The 22,023-nt window shown below is 47.4% G+C and overlaps 1 protein-coding gene across 1 annotated transcript in view; it reads left to right on the top strand.

Moving 5' to 3' along the window:
- The window catches only part of Galnt2 (polypeptide N-acetylgalactosaminyltransferase 2), a 136,801-nt gene that overhangs the window by 71,206 nt on the left and 43,572 nt on the right, over positions 1–22,023 (top strand). Inside the window, exon 3 of the mRNA XM_069998169.1 lies at positions 19,150–19,303. Coding sequence (XP_069854270.1) covers positions 19,150–19,303 — 154 coding nt within the window. The remainder of the gene's footprint in view (positions 1–19,149; positions 19,304–22,023) is intronic.

The following is a 22,023-nucleotide window of genomic DNA, read 5'->3' as shown; positions in this document are numbered from 1 at the left end:
ACAAGTGGTGATGGGTAGGCAATGGTTCTCCTAAGCCAGCAGATACTGCCCTAGAGATTCCTTTTCTTTTCTTTTTTTTTTGGGGGGGGGTCCGGTCATGGGGCCTGAACTCTGGGCCTGGGCACTGTCCCTCAGCTCTTCAGCTCAAGGCTAGAGCTCTGAGCTCTACCACTTGAGCCACAGCACCACTTCCGGCTTTTTTCTTTTTGCTTATGTGGTGCTGAGGAATCGAACCTAGGGCCTCATGCATGCAAGGCAAGCGCTCTACCACTGAGCCACCTTCCCAGCCCCGAGATTCCTTTTCTTATTCTGTTAGCTCCATTGGGGGTGGGGGTCGGGAATTAGTCAAAAAGAAAATAGAATTGAATAGAAACAGAATGATGTGTATTAATTTAAAATAGATGGTTTTTTAGAGCAGTTTTAGATTCACAGCAAAATTGTGGGAAGATACAGAGTTCCCTTATGCCCCCACCCTACACAGACACAGCCTGTCACTGCCAGAGTGGGACATTTGAAACAACGCGTGATCTGCATTGACAATCAGCCACCACCTGGATTTACACTGAAGGTCACTCTCTTGACTTTGCACGTCTTGTGAGTTTTAGTAACTGGACTTACCATTGCAGAATTGTGAAGTAGCTTCAGGTCCCTAAAAACCCCTTGTACTTGGCCTGTTTGCCCCTCTACTCTCCACCCCCTAGATCTTAGGGTCCAGCTCTGCATTTCCAGGCTATCATACAGTTGGCTTCACACAGTCCACAGCTGTTTCAGAACGGCTTCTTTTACTTAGTGACAGGCTTTTAAGAATCTTTTATGTCTTTTTGTGGCTTGGTAGCACTTTTCTTTTTAGTGTTGTACAGTATTCTGCAGTCAGGATATACCATAGTTAACATCTTGGTGGCTTTCAAATTTTGGATATTATGAATACAGCTGCCATCAGTGTCCATATACCGGTTTTGTGCAGGCACAAGGTGTCAACTCATTTCAGTAAATACTAAGGAGCATAATGTGTAGATACAAGGCAAGACTATGTTCAGGTTTAAGAAATTCTCAAATTGAGCTGGGTATTGTTCCCCAAGCCTATCATCCTCACACTTGGAAGGCAGAGGAAGAAGGATGGTAAGTCTGAGGCCAGTCTGGGTTACATTGTGAGACTCAATCCTGTTTCAAACACAACAAAACAAAACCCAAACCAGTTATCACTGGTCACTTTGATTTGCTTCATATTATGTTCTATGAGGTTTACATTTAAGACTATGCCATTTTGTGTTTGTTCTTATGAAGGAAATAAGGTTTGTTTAAATGGATTTATTTGCCACTGGGTGTCTAGTTGCTTTATAACCATTTATTGAAAGCTGTATTTTTCAATTGTATTTCCTTTGTATTTTTTTGTTTTTTTGGTTACACATTGGTTGCCTGTATTTCTCTTTTGTTTTGTTTTTTTTTGGTTACACATTGGTTGCCTGTATTTCTGCTTCTGAGCTTTGTATTCAGTTCAGTTGATGTATTTGTCTGTTCTTGGCAATACTATACTGTCTTTGTTCTGCGACTCTACTGTATGTCTTGAATTTGGCCAATGGTAGTCTGACTTTTTTCTTCTCCTTCAAGATAGCAGTGGCCCTTCTGCATCTTCTAGCGAGATGAAGTTTCACATCAGTGTGTTGATATCCATAAAATAACACGCTGGGGTTTTTATTGGAATTGAACTGATCAAGCTGAGAAAACTGATGTTTTGACTATTGTGCCTTCTTATCTACAAATATGGGATATCTTTCTATTCAGTTCTTGAATTATTTTTTTTAAGTAAAAATATTAAGTTAGGCACCAGTGGCTTACACCTGTAATCCTAGCTACTCAGGAGGCTGAGATCTGAGGGTCACAGTTCAAAGCCAGTCTAGGCAGGAAAGTCTGTGAGACTCTTATCTCCAATAAACTACTCAGAAAACTGGAAGTGGTGCTGTGGCTCAAGTGGTAGAGTACTAGCCTTGAGCTGAAGAGCTGAGGGACAGTGCCCAGGCCCAGAGTTCAAGCCCCATGACTGACCAAAAAAAAAAAGTTACTAAGTAGATGTTCCATTTTTCAGTTTTCTTCATGCATGCAGATTGGTATTGACATCAATGTGACATTTTGTTGTTGATTCTTGTGTTAATTTTTTTTTTTTTTTGGTGGACTGGGTTTTAAACTTCAGCCCTTCTAGGCAAGCACTCTACCGCTTTAGCCACACTTTCATCCTTCAATATGACTTTTCTATATTAACATTGTCCTTTACAGCCTTGCTATAATTGCTTCCAGAAGCTTTTCTATTGATTCAGATTTTCTACATAGACAAATGTGTCATCTGTGAAAAGAGATTTATTTCTTCTGGTTTCTTTTGTTCCTACATTAATTGGGTAGAAGTTATCAAAGGGGTATCCTTGTCTTCTTCCTATTGCAGAGGGACAGTCAGGTTTCTTGTTCATAAGTATCGAGGTGTGGATCATTGTAGTGGCATCTTCATTAACTTGAAGAAGTTCTCTCATGCTTAAGATTTTCTATCACAAAGGTGTGTTGGGTTTTGTCAGGTGCCTTTTCTGCATCTACTGACACGAAATCATTCATATAAATGTGTATTTGTATGCTTTTATTCTTTAGCCTATAGATAGAATGGATTGCATTAATTGGTTTTCCTTTGTCCAACCAGCCTTGCATAACTCATACAGATCCCTCTTGTTTATGGCCTTGAGCTCCTTTTACATATTTTTGGATTTGATTTGCTAATACTTTGAGAGTTTGTATATGTTCATTAGAGATGTTATTTTCTAGTTTTGTTTTCTTGTAACATCTCTGTCTGAGTTGGACATTAGGGTATTACTGGCCTCACAGATAAGTGAGGAAGTTCCCTCTGTTCCTACTGTATTCTGGAAGATACTGTAGAGAACTGAGCTGGCATAATTTCTTCACTGAATGTTTGGAAGAACCCATCCGATGCTTCTTCTGTTTTGGAGAGGTTGTTAATTATTGATTCAGCTTCTTTAATAGATGTAGGTCTGTCCAGATTGTCTCTTTGTGTCTGGGTTTTGGCAAATTGTCCTTTATAGAATCCATCTATTTCATCTAGGTAATTGAATTTGTGGGCCCAGAATCATTCATACTGTTCCTTTTAATGTCTGTGGGATCTGCAGTGAGGCTTTCTCTTCATTTTTCTCTCTCTCTATCTTCAGTCATGGGGTTTGAACTCAGAGAAGAGGCACTGTCCCTGAGCTCTTTTGCTCAAGGCTAGTGTTCTACCACTTTGAACCACAGTTCTACTTCTTGTTTTTGAGTGGTTAATTGGAAATAAGAGTCTCACTGACTTTTCTACCTGGGCTGGTTTGGAATCGTGATCCTCAGGTCTCAGCCTCCTGAGTAGCTAGGATGACAGGCATGAGCCACCAGCACCCAGCCTCATCTCTTTATTAATAGTTCTTGTGCTCCCTTCTGTTGGCTAGAGCCTTACACACTTGTTGGCCTTTCCAAAGATCCAGCTTTTGGTGACATTTGTTTTCTCTATATCCTCTTTTTACTTTCATTGCTCTCTGCTTCCTTTTTCTTTTTTCTTGCTTTGGATTTAACTTTCTATTGTTTTAAAGATGGAAGCTTAGACTGTTGGATTTAGATCCTTCCTTTTTTTTTTTGGTGCTGGTACTTGGGCTTGAACTCAGCACCTAGGCACAGTCCCTTAGTTTTTCAACTCAAAGCCAGTTGAGCCACAGCTCCACTTCTGGCTTTTTGATGGTTAATTGTAGATAAGAGTCTCATAGACTTTCCTGCCTGGATTAGCTTTGAACCGAAATCCTCAGATCCCAGCTTTCTGAATAGCTAGGATTACAGGCATGAGTCACTGGTGCCTAGCTTCTTTTCTAATATATGCAGTCAGTGCTATCAATTTTTTGTGATTGCTTTCTTTGCATTCCACAAGTATTGATAGATTTTTTTGTTTTCATTTAATTAAAATATTTTAATATTTCCCGTTTGACCTACACATTATTCAGAAAGGGGTGTGTGTGTGTGTGTGTGTGTGTGTGTGTGTGTGTGTGTGTGTGTGTGTGTGTGTGTGTGTGTGTGTGTGTGTGTAAGAGAGAGAGAGAGAGACTTGAACTCAGTGTAGATACTGTCCCTTTGCTTTTCACTCAAAGCTGGCATTCTACCATTGAGCCAAGCTCTATTTCTGGTTCTTGGCTGGTTAATTAGAGATAGGAGTCAGAGATTTTTCTGCCTAGGCTGACTTTTTAATCATGATCTTCAGATCTCAGTCTTCTGAGTGGCTAGGATTATAAGCCCAAATCACCCACCTGGCTAGAGGATGGTATTAATCTCTTAAGCATTCTGGATTTTCCTTCTCTATTTCTGTTACTGCTTTTCAATTTAATTCCTCTGTGATCATACATTATATGGTTTCTTTCTTTCCTCCCTCCTTCATTCCCTCCTTTGTTCCCTCCTTTCTTTCTTCCCCCCTCTTTCCCTCCCTCCCCCCTCTCTTTCTTTTCTTCTTTTTTTGTTGTTGCTGCTTTTTCTTCTTCCTCTTCCTTCTTCCTTCTTTTGTTCTTCTGCTGATTTGAACTCGGGGCCTCTTTAAGAGCTGTATTGCTGAGCCATGCCTCCAGCTCTTTTTTTTAATATTGGTTATTATTTTTGATAGGGATCTGCCTACTGCCCAGGTGTGTGCCTGAACCATGATCCATCTGTTAGCTTCCTGTTGTAGCCAAGACAACAGGCATGTGCTGCCACACCCAACTTATTTCATTGAGACAGAGTCTGTCTAGGCTGGCCTAGAGAACCACAGTCCTCTTGGTCTCATCTTCCGTGTAGTTAGTATGACAGGTACACACCACCAAGTCCCTCTTCTGTTAGTATGGAATCTCATGGACTTTTCTGCAGGGGTTGGCTTTGAACTGTGATTCTCCCCATCTCAGCCTCCCAAGTAACTGGGATGGCAGGAGTGAGCCACAAGTACCCAGCTGATTTTCATTAATTTAAATTTGTTAAGGTATATTTTATGTTTCAAAATGTATCTGTTTTAGAAGAAGTCTCATGGAAATTTTAAAAAGAAAGTGTATTTCATGTGTCCAGTGAAGCAGTTTGTGGTTGTCAGTTACAGAGTTCTGTTCCTGCTTCTGTTGAGTTCAGCTGTTCCTGCTGGGTCTGCCTGCTGGGTCTGCTCCTGCTTAGCAGCAGATCAGTGTTGACATCTCTAACTGTAAGAGAGGATTCATCTGTTCTGCCTCACTTTGGTAGTGCTCAGTGTAGTCGGGATGTTTTTATGCCTTGCTGGAATACTGACTTGTTGTCTTTCCATGATGTTCTTCTTTATCTCTGGAAATTTCCTCCTAATCTGAAGTATGACCTGTGAGAAGTTCATGTAACTATGTATACTTCTTTTGGTTTGTGTTAATGTATCTTCTTCCATCTTTTTACTTTTTTTAAGACATACTCTTGCTATGTAACTCAGGCTGATCTTTTTAGCTTACTGTCATCCTACCTCAGCCTCCTGAGTGCTGGGGTTGCAGATATTTGCCACCGTGCCCAGCTCAGGTCTTGGTTCTTATTCTACATTGACAATCTCTATCTTTTAATTAATGTATTTAAATAATTGATATTTAAAGTTACTACTGATACGGATGATTTAACATCCACCACATTGGTTACTGTTTTTTGTTCTCATTCTAGTTCCTGATTCTGTTCTTTGTGCTTTTTGTAGTTGTTGTTACTGATTATGGGGCTTGATCTCTGGGTCTGGGCACTGTCCCTCAGCATTTCAGCTCAAGGCTAACACTTTACTACTTGAGCCACAGCACCACTTTTGGTTTTCTGGTGGTTTATTGGAGATAAGAGTCTCATGGACTTTCCTACCCAGGCTTGTTTTGAACTGCATTCCTCAGATCTCAGCCTCCTGAGTAGCTAGGATTACAGATGTGAGCCATTGGTGCCTGTCTTTTGTGCTTTTTCTGCCTTTTCCTTTTTTTGGGGGGGGGTCCGGTCATGGGGCCTGAACTCTGGGCCTGGGAGCTGTCTCTCAGCTCTTCAGCTCAAGGCTAGCGCTCTACCACTTGAGCCACAGCACCACTTCTGGCTTTTTTCTTTTTGCTTATGTGGTGCTGAGGAATCAAACCCAGGGCCTCATGCATGCAAGGCAAGTGCTCTACCACTGAGCCACCTTCCCAGCCCCTGCCTTTTCCATTTTTAATTGAGCATTTTAGATGATTCCGTGTTTTCTCCTTTTGTAGTATATCGATTTCACTTTTTTTAAACAACATTTTTAGTGTTTTCCTAAGTTTCCTTAGAGTTTGCAACATCATTGATGCAACAAATCCAAGTCCTTTTTCTAATCACACTGCTAATTACTGGAAGTGTGTGTGTACCTTACAGTAACAGCACAGTAGGATTCCTCTCCTGTTCCCTGCTGTCTTTCTGTTCACCTATACACAAACTTGCATGAACATCTTTATATTAAATATACACAAACATTGAATCCTTTGTGGTATTATTTCCTGTTCATACATGTCTTCTGCATTTTAGTGTACTATATATATATATATATATATATATATGAATAGGCAGAAGGGACTCTGGGCAAATGGTCCTTTGTGATAGGGGTAAGGTAGTGAGGAAGTGTTAGTGAGCCTGGGTTCTAGGCTGTGACCTTTGAGTGCCTCAGTGTCTTTACCATCAGATCAGTGCTGGTCAGAGGGCAGGCTTGTTAAAGTTGAGATCTTCTGGTTCTTGAGAACCTTTCCCTCCGTTCAGCCAGCCTGAGTCTTCAGCCCTCACCTTCACAAGTGCCTCGCCATTCTAGGATTAGGGCCAGTTTATCAAGTGCGGTGTCCTAACAACAGAGCCAGTGATTGGCTTCACATTTTGGACATCCACCTGATGGAGATCAATCCCGTCTCCTTTCCTTCTTGATTTGGAAAATGAATTTGTATGGAAAACAAGCTTCATCTGGTCCCTCTTGCCTCCTCTTCCTTGCCTCCTCGAAGTGTTCATCTAGCTAATGCCTGCCACTGAAAAGAATCACAGGCAAGACCAGCCAGTTCCGAGACCTGGGGCAGGTGGGGCCAAGGGGCTGGAAAGCTGGAGCTGTCGTTTTGGACAACTGGTGATGAAGTTGCTGTTAAGGGATCTCATCCTTGGTCAGCATGATTTTTCACCGCTGATGTTCTGTTTGCTTCATTTACCTTAGTGCCATTCTTGTTTCATTCCTAGTGTAAAAAGAGCAAGGCTTCGGAGAGTTGAGGAAGCAGAGACCCACTCTGGTCCTCACTGCTTCACCCCTCCCTCCAGACTGATGCTTTCTCAGAACGAAAACATGTGGCTGAATAGAGCAGGAATGGCATGGTGGACAGACAGTGTTAACGGCCACTGATCCCAATGGAAATGGTTTGACATTTCTGCCTCCCACCTTCCAGGGGAAGGGTAAAACAAGCCCAGTTACATGTTCCTTTGGCATTGCTGCAGCATCAAGGAAGTGGTCCTTGATCGATTGTGTCTTTAGTATTGTGGTAAAGTAACATAAGCATTACCACGTGAATTATTGTTGAGCATGTGGTTCAGTGGGTACGTGACACACAGATGCCTTTGTGGTGACTTTGGCCGTAGTCCACTCATCACCGTGCAATGTCACCATTAGCTAAATCGAGCTGTTTACTTCCCATACTGCCTGTTGGCACCCCCACTTCACTCCTGTCTGTGAACCTCACACAGTGGAACTAGACAGCATTTGTCCTTTGTGCTGAGCTTAGTGTCTTTCAGATCCACCCAGTTGTCACATGCATCAGAACGTCCATCCTTGTATCTCTGAAGACCATGCATCCTACTGGCCTCTAGCAGAGTTGTACAGATGTGGAGGCTCAGGCTACACAGGTTCAGCAACTGGGTCTGAGGCCTAGCAGTCTATACAATGTCATCAAAGACAAAAAGTAGCTGTTTAGTGCTCTTAGGAAAGCAATGCCTTGATAAGCATGAACCTTATGGAGATACGCTTAAGAAATGAAGATCAGTAAAGCATTTTTAAAGTTTAAGAAATGCCGGTTGGTAAAAATAAGACAATTACCTTCACACTGAGCTTAGCATCCAAAACTAGCCACTGCTGCTCTCTAGCCATGTGTCTCTCCAGACCTGTTTGGGGCATATTCCCGGGAAGGCACACTCCCCCCAGCAGATGAGGTGTCTCCTGTGCCCCTTCTGGATATAGTGGACCCTAGCCTGTAGAGCCTTAGCCTCTCCGTGTCTGAAGTCAGCCGCTAGGGCTTTGGGCCTCTCTTCCCACAGGTGCCAGAGTTAAATGTACTTCCAGAGTTCAGTCTGTTCATGCATTCCTGTGAAAAATGTATAGATCATTTACATATGAATGCCTTTTCTGTATACCTGGGCGCTTTGCTGTGGTATTTCCCATACCACATAGCCCTCCTAGCACAGAAACTTCGAAGCTCTGGTTCTTGGTAGAGGAGACCCCCTCCAGGGTCTGCTTTTTGAAACAGGGCTTGTCTGCATGTGGTCCCTGCCAACATCTCACGTTATAACACTTTTTTTTGGGGGGGGGGGTCCAGTTGTGGGGCCTGAACTCTGGGCCTGGGCCCTGTCCCTCAGCTCTTCAGCTCAAGGCTAGCGCTGTACCACTTGAGCCACTTCCGGCTTTTTTCTTTTTTCTTATGTGGTGCTGAGGAATCAAACCCAGGGCCTCATGCATGCAAGGCAAGCGCTCTACCACTGAGCCACCTTCCCAGCCCACGTTATAACACTTTTATACACACAGCTGTGGTATTCTGTTTTTGCTTAAATGACAGCCTATGAATATCTTCCAGTGGCCATTCATATCTCTCATGGTGACAGCCACACTCACCATGGCTGTGCTGAACCGTTCTAATGGGGACAGCTAGATGCTTCAGCAAGACCCAGTTTCCTTCAGGAGACTCTACCTGTCCATAATTATTTCCTTGAAATAAATTCCTGAAGGCAAAATTGCAAGGTCAATGGCAGCATGTATTTTAAGGATTTTTTTTGCATTAATTGCCATCTTGTCTTCAACAGAGGGTCCATTTCTTTGTCCCACCCCCACCCCCAGCCAGCATTAGAGAAAATAAATCATCATCCTTTCCCATTGTGACAAGTAAGAAAGATCAAGGCAGTGGGAAGTACGTGGCCTGTGAGAGCAGGGCTGCCTCTGTGTGTGTTAGTCAGCCAGGGGTCTGTGTCAGGGCCCATGACTCACACTGCAGGCCTTCTGGTCTAGGTACCAGATTTCTGGGATGCCGATGGATCAGTGTTGGCCTGGCTGGTGGTAAAGGGGTGAGGTGGAAGCAGGGTCCCAGAAGGAGCTCTTACAGTAACTAGATGTTGCTATAGAGGGCTCTGGAGGGAAATGGAATGTGATCTCCAGCTTTTTGGAAGGCTGCTATGCAAAAGAGGCCAAATGCCTTTTTCTCCTTTTCACTTGGAACTCCAGAAAGTGGAAGCACAGTGAAACAGCTTCTGTGGTAGGTGAAGAAGCACACTGCAGCAGGCTAGAGTCTGCCATATGGCTTCTATGAATAAGGAGCTCCCGAACTCAGGGCCTGGGCACTGTCCCTGAGCCCTTTTGGCTCAAGGCTAGTGCTCTCCCATTTTGAGCCACAGCTCCACTTCCAGTTTTCTGGTGGTTAATTGGAGATAAGAGTCTCCTGGACTTTCCTTCCTGGGCTAGCTTTGACTCACGATACTTAGATCTCAGCCTCCTGAGTAGCTAGGACTTCAGGCGTGAGCCACCCCTGCCTGGCTTGGTAGCTGGACATTTGTAAGAGAATTTCACCCACACAAGAATGTGTCTCTAGTTCCTTCTTCCTCTACTCATGCAGTGTCTGATTTCAGCAGAGAAGAGCATGTGTTCTTAAAGTCACAGATGCCTTCACACCAGCAGCAGGTGAGGGCTAGAGAGGCCACACTTTACCTGGTAACAGCAGAGGTGGCTAGCCTGGTGGGAGTGCACAGGTGTGGGGCTGCTTCTCACGTCTGTTTTACTCAGAGTGAGGTAACAGGCTTAGTAGAAGAAACACAGGTTAGCCAAGAAGAGTCTGGTTTTGGCATCATCACTGGAGTATGTAACTCCTGAGTCTTAGCAAGGTGGGAGCTAAGGTGATCATGTGTCCTGTGGGTTATGGTAGGTGAGGCTTTCTCATTCCAAATAGTAGTCTTGGAGGCTTCTATGTCCATGTTCTTCTCCTGCTCTTTCCATCTGCCCACTGAGGGTAGAGTCACTCGATATTTTGACTGACATTTGGAGTAGAAAGTAGATCAGTGGGTACTTTGAACAAGTTGACTGTAGTTAGACACTATCATGCATAGAAGAAATATGAAGATTATTTTCCTGAACTTCAGAGAGGAGCTGGGCTTGATGCTGTACCCTACAGTTGCAGGATCTGGGGCACACAGGCAGGAGGTGGATTGAGAGTTTAGGGCCCTCCTAGGCTTCATAGTGATGATACTTTCTCTCAAAAACAAACAAAAAAAGCATCTTAAATTCAGAGAAGAGATCTGTGAAATTCATATATGAAAAATTTGAGCCTCACTAGTGAAACTTAGCCTCTATGGAACATTATCATGTAAAACAGTTTCAATAGTTTATTTTTGCTGTTTTGAAAGCACTGATTCTTTAGAATAAATGAAGTCTATTTCTCTTGTAAGTTTGGGTATTTTCTTAGACTTTTGTATTATTTTTGTCACCTTTTGAGATTCCTGGGGCTTTCTCGCCCTTAATGTTGAATTGTTTAGAATTGCTTATTTTAGAAGACAGTTTCTCATGGGTGAAGAAAATTTCTTGTCATACAAGATATCCAGTGTTAAATCTAAAGTATTGCTTTTATTCCTGTGTCATCGAAATGGATATATTTGTTTGTAATCCTGGCCTTGCCTGGTCTTTTCTTTTGTGCTGTGTATTATGAGCGTCTAGAGGAAGAACATGGGGAGGGTTTTCTTTTAAGCACAGGAAAATTACATTCAATTTGAGATCAACCAAGAGGTTAAAGTAAATCTCAGAGGCTGTCTTTGGTTTTAAACAAGTTTCCTTTCTCTTCCTTGGCTGCTTTCCCAGAAGAGGAGTCACCTCTCTGCGCAGAGTGGCCTGGCCTTTGTTTGCACTGCCTCCCCCGCGGCTGCACCTGTACAGAATTTGGGCTTCCCACAGCTCTTAGGTTCCTGAGCCTGGGAGACACCTGTCCTGTGTGTTGCCCACCCCCTGCGGTTGTAGACAACCCACCCAGCCCCAAGCAGATAGGTTGGGCTGTTTCTAACCTAATGGCATCCAGTGTGTGCTTGAGTGCTTGGTTCCTCTGTGCCACTTCAGCTCTTTGAAAGCCCAGAATCAAATAAGATTAAATTGTTATTTTTCAAGTATGAGGTTTCATAAAAGCAAAACTCTTAGGAAGTAGCATTGTTTGAAAATGTAGCATTATTCTAAATCAGAGTTTACCAATACAAGTTGTATAGAGACAAGCAGTCCGCACTGAAAAGCCAGCCACCTCCTCAGATGCTCATTGGGTATGGGTTCTTAGGACCTAAAACGAGCCTTGTGAAGTGGAGGGCTGAGTAGCCCCAGGGATCCTCCTGGCCTGAACACATTGTGTGCTGGTTTGCTCAGGTCCCAAGCAGAATAGCATTCTCCCACAGTCCCATGCTCACCGCTGGCCCTGGGCTAAGTATTCCTGCAGGAACCAAAAGACTCTGGAAGGAGAGTCATACCTTAAAAACTAGCTCTTGAGTCAGGGAGAGAAAAAGCACTGGACACCGGGCAAACTTCGTGCTGTGAGAGGACAGAACATGTGTCAGATTCACCAAGCAAGTCAGGGGTGAGGCAGGCAGGAGGCGCCCTGCAGGAAGAAGGTGGGCAGTGGCCAGGCCAGGACACCAGATGGATAGTCAGCAGATAAGGGTTTTCTTCACAGCGCCAACCTTAGGGTCAAGGCCCTTCTAAGGGCCTGGTGGGGCCTAACAGACCAGTGTGGAGTCTCATCTGTCCTTTCTCCAGAGGTGTCAGTGATCCTAGTAGCCCCCCCTTACTCTGGGCATTGCTTTTGTGGCTGCAGAGTGTGAGTACTGCCTTGTGTCTATTAGGTGCCCACACTGGAAGGCCTTGGACTGAGGTTCGTGTGATGAGAGGAACACTCTTGCTACTAGCCAGGCCTCTCCAAGCCACCAGAGACCATCGACAGTGGCAGAAAGACAGAAAAGAGTGCCGTACACCTGCAATCTCTGTGCCTCTGTTTGGGGCTAGCTTTAGAGAGAGCTTCCTGGACAGGGGCTGCTCAGCTTGTTTTGTCACTGAACATGGACCTCCAGGTGGTCCCAGGCCAGGCCTTTGCCTGCCAAGACCAGGAGCACTGACCCAGGCAGCAGGGGTCCGAGGGTGAGAGTGAGCACAGGCAAGGGAGATGGCATGGTGTTCTTTGAGAGAACTCAGAGCCCATGTCCTCCATGGGCCTGACCTCACACTGACCACACACAGCCTGTCACACTGGCTTAAGAACCATGTCCCAGACCCTGATGCCCAGATGAGTCTACTGAGCACCTGTGAGAGGGCTTTCCACGAGAGCATCCTAGGACCAAACAAGGAGTTGGGTGGCACAGCAGAGTGGACAGGCACCGTGGCCTCTGTGCTGTAGCACAGCAGAGTGGACAGGCACCATGGCCTCTGTGCTGTAGCACAGCAGAGTGGACAGGCACCGTGGCCTCTTTGCTGGTGGCACAGCAGAGTGGACAGGTGCTGTGGCCTCTGCTGTAGCACAGCAGAGTGGACAGGCGCCGTGGACTCTGTGCTGGTGGCACAGCAGAGTGGACAGGTGCTGTGGCCTCTGTGCTATAGCACAGTAGAGTGGACAGGCACCGTGGCCTCTGTGCTGTAGCACGCAGAGTGGACAGGCACTGTGGCCTCCGTGCTGGTGGCACAGCAGAGTGGACAGGCACTGTGGCCTCCGTGCTGGTGGCACAGCAGAGTGGACAGGTGCTGAGGCCTCTGTGCTATAGCACAGCAGAGTGGACAAGGCACCATGGCCTCTGTGCTGGTGACACAGCAGAGTGGACAGGCACCGTGGCCTCCGTGCTGGTGACACAGCAGAGTGGACAGGCGCTGTGGCCTCCGTGCTGGTGACACAGCAGAGTGGACAGGCGCTGAGGCCTCCGTGCTGGTGACACAGCAGAGTGGACAGGTGCTGAGGCCTCCATGCTGGTGGCACAGTAGAGTGGACAGGCACCGTGGCCTCTGTGCTGTAGCACGCAGAGTGGACAGGCACTGTGGCCTCCGTGCTGGTGACACAGCAGAGTGGACAGGCGCTGAGGCCTCCATGCTGGTGGCACAGCAGAGTGGACAGGCGCCGTGGCCTCCGTGCTGGTGACACAGCAGAGTGGACAGGCGCTGAGGCCTCCGTGCTGGTGGCACAGCAGAGTGGACAGGCGCCGTGGCCTCCGTGCTGGTGGCACAGCAGAGTGGACAGGCGCTGTGGCCTCTGTGCTGGTGACACAGCAGAGTGGACAGGCGCTGAGGCCTCTGTGCTGGTGGCACAGCAGAGTGGACAGGCGCCGTGGCCTCCGTGCTGGTGGCACAGCAGAGTGGACAGGCACTGTGGCCTCCGTGCTGGTGGCACAGCAGAGTGGACAGGTGCCATGGCCTCTGCTGTAGCACAGCAGAGTGGACAGGTGCTGTGGCCTCCGTGCTGGTGGCACAGCAGAGTGGACAGGTGCCATAGCCTCTGCTGTAGCACAGCAGAGTGGACAGGCGCCGTGGCCTCCGTGCTGGTGGCACAGCAGACATGAGAGGCAGAGCTTCTGCTCTACCTCAGGCTTGTCATCACACTGGCTTGAGTTCTTAATGGCATTTAATTGAGAGGCATTCTGAGGAGGAAAGTCCTGGTCAGTGTGAGACTTTACGAAGAGTGGGGAGAGGAGGGCTGGAGACATCAGGGAAGGTTCCTGGATGAGGAAGGGTCATGCTGAAATGCCGCAGGGCCAGCTGGAGGAGCACATACTTGGCCAGGAAACCACACTGCTTTTTAGTACTACTGTTTCCCACCTGTAAGTATTGCCTTTGAGTGTGGAAACCCTGGTGCGAGGTTTACCTGTGAGTCCGCACACTGGTCCGGAGATTTACAGGAGACGGATTGAGTGGTAGGCAGGTCTCGCCATGCCATTAGACTGAGTAGTAGGCAGGTCTTGCTGTGTCATTAGGAGTGAGTGCCAGTCTGCTGTGGATGCTCACAGGACACTGGGTGGAATGACAGCTTAAATGCATCTTCAGGGTCGCAGGTATGGGGCTAGCTTGGAGGAGGAACTGCTTGTCTCTGGGGCATCCTCTGACAAAGTATTCCTGGGTGAGGCAGCTGAGTGCCCAGCACATCCTGACTCGATACCCTTCTGCTTTTGGCTTTCAGGGCCCCCACCTGCCTTTCCCATGGGCCTGGCTCATTCCTGGAGTGCACATGTGCTTCAGCACGCACTACACCGAAATTCTGTGTTCTCTGAGGTGTGGAGGGTGTGAGCCCTTCAACTGCGCTGGCGATGATACATGGCCACTGGTCCCAATGCTGGCCCCCACTGACCCTCCCTACTGCAGGCTAGCCTCCCCTGGCCCTCCCTTGCCTCTTGACACTGTTTCCCGCAGTCCCAGTGACTTGAGTCATCTTCTGATACATCTCTACCCATACTGCAGTTCTTTCTCAAGTGCCCTCCCTCTCCCGGGACCTGCCTGGGGCCATGGTCCTCCGTGCCGTCATCTGCCCTCCTTCTCATTAGCTGCTGCGAGCAGTGAGGGAAGGTGGTGAGTGCTAACATGTAGCTGCATTCTTCAGCCCTGTGCAGGGTTCTGCCTTAGGCAGGGTAGACTAGGAGGAGACTATAGTTGTAAAGCAGTGGTGGACAGGTGTTTGTGGGTATTTGGGTACCCAGGTACTGCAGGTGAGAACCAGAAGGAGCTCCACTCCAGAGTGTGTGTGTGTGTGTGTGTGTGTGAGAGAGAGAGAGAGAGAGAGAGAGAGAGAGAGAGTGTGTGTGTGTGTGTGTGTGTGTGTGTAATGGACACTGGCACAGTCAGTCGAACAGGGAGAGCCGACTCTGGGCTGCTGTTTTTGTTTCATGTGGCCTTCAAGTGTCTCGTGGATTTAGGAGAGGCCTAGAGCTAGGCTGAAGCATACTGACCCATAAATTACCACTACAGTGCCTCATCTTCACAATTCATATAAGGGCACTCAGCTCAAAAGGCCACCAAGAGAAGTGGTTTCCCAAGGCAAGCCACCTGAGTATCTCTGACCTTACTGTAAGCCTGAGCTTGTCAATGTGTTTTGTTTTCTTGTCAGCTTTGGGGATGACCCTAGTTTCTGCCTTCTGTGTAAAATTTTATCCTTAAGATTTTCTGTCAGCCTTTGCTTTAAGTTAGCCTTACCCATTTTCATGTTTCATGTTGGGATCCTACAGGCAGCCTGTGAATGTGGGCTCCTTCCCTTGCTCTGCTGTGTCCCCGGCAGACTGCTTGGCCCTCAGTTCTCGGCTGTTTGTGTAGGCCGGCGGGGGCACATTCTGTCTGAGCTCCTTGTTCTCCAGACTTCCTCTTGTCTGTGCTGGGGACTCGAGTCTGATATTGTCAAATAGAAATGACTGAGTTCTCTGATGTTCCTAAGCCGTGTTTTCGGATGCTAGGTTGTGACCATTATTAGGTGATGAGGCCAATTTCATGTCATGCTCACAGAAAAGCAGATGTGCCCTCCCCTTCCGTGTGTGTGTGGGGGGGGGGGCATTGAGAAGCTCAGCATCCGGGTCCTGATGTAATGTGTCCAGTCGGACGTGTTTACCAGCCCAGGCATTCTAGCGCACTGCTACTCTTCTATGAAAGAAGTCCTGTTTACATTCTTTGTAGCATTGTTTCGTGTACTGGGAGACTCCTGTCAGGGCCTGCAGCCAGTGGTTATGGGTCAGAGGGAGGGGTCGTGTGGGCTCTCCTCAGAGTGGGTGTGTGTCAGTGCTGAGGAATATGGTATCCTCACGTCTTTCCTGCAGCCTTCCCCTTCCCTTGGTCTAGATAAGCTTCCCTTAGGTGCATCTGTGGAACTATGCTTTCTCTCTTGGTGCCTTGTTTTTAGCAGTACACTTGTTAGCGCAGTCCCTTGAGTGTTGTCTGTCTCAGCCCAAGCCTAGGAACCCAGAGAGACCTGCTTTTGCTTGCTGTGCATGAAGGGTCTATAGTGTGACACCATATGGGTGCTGGGCCAGAGCCACCCGGCTGTTGCATTAGATATCTCTTCTGCTATAACCATTCCTAATAAGGAGAGGACAAACGCAGGCGGTATGCAGACCAAAGGGGCTAGAAGCCCAAAGAGCCAGCAGAAACCTCCTCCCATAGCTGCTACCTCTCCCTCACAGGCCACCCACCTGGGCCTCAGGCCTTGCTTTCCTCCACACCAGGTGCTGAGCTGTAGGACACACAGAATTTCCCAAGGTGAGACCCAAGTCATGGGCTCTCCCTGGTGTGCCTGGACCCAGTGGTTTCCTGTCTGGTACATCGAATGGATTCAGACCACTAAAGTGGCTAGTGAGAACTAGGCCATTTGAACCCTATGAGAGTGGAGGGACATGCTCTTTGGCATTGTGGGTGTTTTTCTTCACATCCCTCCAAACCCACAAGCATGGAGGCAGTGAGGTGGAAAGAGATGGAGGTTCAGTAGCATTGTTAGGGTTGTCTGCACATGAAAAGCATGTTTCCAGCATCTTACTTTGCGTTTAAGAAAATGCTAATACTGCCAGCTCATCAGGGCTGGTGGTGTTTAGAACCAGCTTCCTATTAATAAGATAGGACCTCTTTGCCATGCCCCCACCCACCCCAGCAACAGCAGTATTTCCATAGCAAACACTGAGAATAGATAGACTTGACCTCTTGGGACAATTGCAGCAGGAAGCAGATGAGTTTTGTGATAGAAAGTTTGCTCTTCAGCCTTGAGCAAACCATAGGTAACTGAATCTCTTTTCTCTGTGGCGTGAAGGAGTGAGATGTGTATAAGGACTTGAGTCACAAAAGCACTTCTTCAGACGCATGAGCCCCAGTTCTGATTTGCTGATCTGAATGCTGTGAGGCTACACTGCCTTTGTGTACTTGATCCTGCTGCCTGGCTGCCAGTATTCTGTCCCTTCTGACCTGCTTCTCATGACTCAATGCCCACGTCCGTTTCCTCCCCCCTCTCCCCACCCACCTTGACCTAGCTCTTTGACTTGATGCCTCACATCTATTCTTCGTCATACTGGATCATGGCTGGTTCCTGAATGGGCATGCTCATGACCACACTCCAGGACCCATGTTCCTCCCAGAGTTACTTGCTCTGTTCCCTTTGTTCTGGCACCGGTAGTCATTTAATTAAAGGCTGTGCCAGAACACTTAAGTAAGCAGCAGTCTGACACTGTATACTTTACTTTTTTTCTTTCCTTCTATTAAAAAAAATTCTGGGGCTGGGAAGGTGGCTCAGTGGTAAAGCTCTTGCCTTGCATGCATGAGGCTCTGGGTTCGATTCCCCAGCACCACATAAGCAAAAAGAAAAAAAGCTGGAAGTGGCGCTGTGGCTCAAGTGGTAGAGTGCTAGCTTTGAGCTGAAGAGCTGAGGGACAGCGCCCAGGCCCAGAGTTCAGGCCCCACGACCGGACCCCCGGTCCTTTCTGCCCAGGGTCTTGCACTTGTTAGACAGGTGCTGAACTACTGAGTGGCCTCAGCCAACCTGTCTGCCACAGGTCATCACCATCTGAAGTTTTATGAGCTCCATTTGGGTGGCTGATTGACACTGCTTTGCTTTCCTCTCCTTATAGAACTGAAGCATAGTAGGTCAATAAGTTCTCATGAAGCACCTCTAAAAAATATTGACCAACTAATTTGTTGGAAATGCAATCTCAGGAGTGATTTCATGTCCTGGTTATGTAAATAGATGTAGATAGCAAGTAGCAAGTAGTGGGTTTACTGTTTGCTTTGAGTCTGACCTGCTTTGAGTGCTCACCCTGACTGCCCCTCCAGTGCTCACCTTGGCTTGTCTCTACATAGAGCTTTTTTTATCACTCCAGGCTCATCCCCCACACACAATAGTGCTCTTCCTTCTTGATGCCCACTCTTCAAGGTACTATGCTTTCTTCTTGGGAAGTCATTGCCTGGCCTGGGAAGCTGTGTGAGCATTTGGATGAATGGACTACCCATTTTAACCACAGTCTCTCTAGGACGACCAGCCAGATCCCATTGTGTACCTCATGGTCTCTCAGAGCTACACTGTTCACTTCCTGTCCATGGAGTCAGGTGTCTTAACCACTGCAGGAGTCCCAAGGAGGGCTCACGAGAAGTTCTTTGGGAGTGTTGTTCTTGTACTATAGGAGCAGAGGGTACCTTCCTTCCTTTTTGGGTTCAGAAGTTGAGAAAGTCGTGCAAATATATCATGTATTAGAGTGTCACAGTAGTGAAAATGGGAGTGCCCAGAACCCCTGTGAAATTTAGAAGCTCTTTATGAGGACACAGGTATGTGTGGAGAGGAGTAGAGGTGTTCGTGGAGGTGAACAGGTCCAAAAGAACAGGCAGCATCCCCAGTTTGTCTGGGCAGTGTGCCACTCTCCCTCCTGTCATCCACATGAGCCTCCTCTGGAGATGTGACTTGAGTGGACTGCCCTCTTTGGGTGTTTCGTTGGCCGCTGGCTGGGGCCAGAGAAGGCCATCGACCGCTGCTGCCTCACTCACCATGACAACTCAGTGCCACAGAGTGCCTTGCAGTATAAACTTGGACTTTGAGGTGGCGTGCTAAGACACCTTCTACCTAGCTTGCACTTGCTCTCCAGAAAGGCAGATGAGCTGAGTATCTCCAGGCTCTACAGACTCCTGTTACATTTGTGAATGCTTTGGTTTTACTTGGTTCACTGGGTAGATCCCTGGATTCTAAGCCTTTCATGTCCTTACTGTAAACACTCAATTCCCCTCTCTTACAAACATGAGGGCGCTTGCTCAGGTTGGCTTTTTTATTTGCTAGTTTTTATTTATTATTATTAAAATTGTCATCTTATGGAACAACCATATCCTCTATTTCTTGAATGAACACTTGAGTCACCCTGAGGTACATTCTAGTTTCCTGTCTTCTGATGCTGCAACTTCTGCTCTGCTCCTTCCAGGGAAAGTCCGGTGGCCCGACTTCAACCAAGAGGCATACGTCGGAGGGACCATGGTTCGCTCTGGACAGGACCCCTACGCCCGCAACAAGTTCAATCAGGTGGAGAGTGACAAGCTGCGCATGGACAGGAGCATTCCTGACACCCGGCACGACCAGTAAGTACTGCCACTCACGTACCACCACCTTCAGACAGGCTGGGACTGTCTTCCCCCATGGTGCTGGCGTTTCCTTTACTCGGGCACTTGGAGCAGGCTGGCCTGCACAGTGGTATCCAGGAAGCTCCTGAGGTGTGTGGAGTGAAGCGTCTCTGGGTAAGGTGGTCCTGTCCTGTGCCATTAACAGAGGGCTGAGGCTGCTGGCCAGAGACAGGACTAGAAGGGAGAAGTTGTACTGGCCTTGTATTTGCTCTTTACTTGTTAAATTAAAAAAAACTGATTTACAAAGTAGAGAATTTTTCACCATTCACAATCTTGAGAGGAAGAAAAACCTAAATTCCTACTTATTACAAGTGTTTGGGAACTAGAGAAAGGAAGTGAAGGAGGCAATAAAATCAGGGCTAAATGCAGCAGGAGGAACAGGAGAGACCCATGACACTACCCTCCTGGTGGTCAAAGAAAGGCCCCTCCTTCATGCTGCTGTGTTGGTGCTAAAGAAAGAGTTTGATTTGTATTATGCTGTATTGGTGCTAAAGGAAAGGGTCTGGTTTGTACTTTTCAGGTACCTGAGGCTGAGAGGTGGTAGGTGCTGGAGCCTGCCATTCTCAGCCCAGTGCCTCTGTGGGCACTGTAGAATGTTTGCTACCACCTACCGGGTGGGTGATATTCACGCCCCTCACCTTCTGTTGACCTATAGCATTGCTGTGGGAACTTGGTGGATTTTTTGATTGGCGTTCTGCTTTGTACCTTCACACTAGAATGTTTGGTGACTCCTCATTCACTGAGAAGTGAGGAGCTACCTACGGCAGGCCACCGTTGTCCTGGTAGGTCTTCTGCTTTTCAGAGCCAGTGGTTGCTCAGGTAATGTGCTACAGATTACACTCTTCGTAGGTGTGGCTTACCAGATGGTCCCAGGTATAGGTGTCTCGATTACCCTCTCCCCCACCACTGTGCTCATGGGGTCCTCTTGCCCCATGACAGAGATGCAAAAGTCATCTTCATGTCTCAGAGTAGAAATCAAGGCACCTGGAATGTTTGTTACTTACCTGATGGCCCATAGCTACTCACCGAAGACCAGAAGTTAATCCAGTGTTAATCTGGATAGGGGCCCCTGCTTCCTGCTTCCAGCTGCCATCAGAGCTGGCTTCCCATCATAATGTGACACTGTTCCCTTGAGCTGCAGAAGAGTTCTTTCTGGGGCTTACCAACAGGAGACCGGCTATCTCATCTGCCTCCTTTGCACGCCTCCTCAAAGCCCCCAAACGGTGTCCATAGTCTTTCAGTGTTTGGGAATAGGAATTTGTTCAACAGATGTTTGAAAAGCTTTCCTGTGCTGTGCTAAAATTTTAGTCCAGCTACTACATCTTGCTCATTCGCATGTGTTAAAGCAGCAGCTGTGAGGAATGAGTTAAATCCTACCTGAAGTCCACAGGATGTTTAGACAAGAATGTTTCAGACCCTACATGTGTCGGCTCCAGGACAGCCATCTGGCTGAGGTGTGTGAACGGCACCAGCCCACCTCCTGGTCCCCCAGTGTTCAGTGGAGGTAGTGCAGGGTTAACACTCCTGTCTCTGTATCTCCCTGGCTGTGAGTCTGAGAGCAGTCTACATGGTAGGTGCGTGCACATGGTGGCAGCCAGTCTCCACAGCAATGTTCCAGGACCCAAGTGGAAAGCCTGAGACCGCCAGATGATAGGACCAGCCCTGCAGAGGTTAAACTGTGTATTGAAGCCATCCCCTCCCTGAGATGATGCTTGAAGACCACCCAGCAAGGCCCCCCGGACCATTCCAAGCCCTGCCCAGAGCCTAGCCCTCTCCACAGAGCCCATGTTTTCCCTGCCTGACTTTTCTCCATCGCTCTTACCACAGCTGTGCCTCACTCTACTTCTTGTTGTCTGTCTCTGCCTATCAGCATTGTGACTCGTCACGTGCAGGTGTGTTTTTTGGCACCGGGCACTCAGGAAATAGTGTCAAGGGAGTACTGGGTGTACACTTTCAGTGCCATCAGGCATCACATAGTTGGTGGGGGGAGGAGAGGCTTCAGCTGTGAGAGTGCTGTCACCTTAGGACAAATAGAAGCAGGGTTCAGAGCCTCAAGAACAAATGGTACACTGAGAAGCTGGTCAACACTCCCCCCCACCCCCCCTGTCCTCCCCCACCCCCTGTGTCCTCCCCCTCCCCATGGTCTTTCAGGATGTAGGTAGTTTGTCTGGTTCTGCCAAGCAGAAACAGGAAGTTTTGGGCTCTCATTTTCTTGGCCAGGAAAAGCTGACGTGGTTTACTTTGAGATTGTTTATAGGAATAAAATTAAATAAGCCTTCTTGGAAAACACATTATCTTTTCTTTGTTTCATTCTTTTCCCTGCTACCCAAACACCACTCCTTTTTGTTTGTTTTACTAAATCCCTTGCAAGTGAGAACTGCTTGGGAAAGGAACAGGTCTCCAGCCTTCAGACATGAGTCCTTTGCAAGTTTGTCTCTGTATTGCCACATGTTTGTGTCTCACACTGAAAGACAGCCCTGAGAACCTATGGAGAAGCCTCTGCGAGAGAGAGCAAGAGCAGTGCCTGTGGGGGGCTGCAATCAGGAGCACCCTGTCTTCACTCAGTTTGCAAATCACGGTTGACTAGCCCACATTTATTTAGAAGAAGTGGAAGAACTCTGACCACCTTTTGAGTCACCTGTTTCCAGCACTGCTGGACAGAGGTCACGCTCTCCAGG

The sequence above is a fragment of the Dipodomys merriami genome, unplaced genomic scaffold, assembly GCF_024711535.1.
Source record: "Dipodomys merriami isolate MVZ:Mamm:240054 unplaced genomic scaffold, mDipMer1.0.p SCAF_51, whole genome shotgun sequence".
NCBI lineage: Eukaryota > Metazoa > Chordata > Mammalia > Rodentia > Heteromyidae > Dipodomys > Dipodomys merriami.
This window is presented reverse-complemented; position numbering and strand designations above follow the sequence as displayed.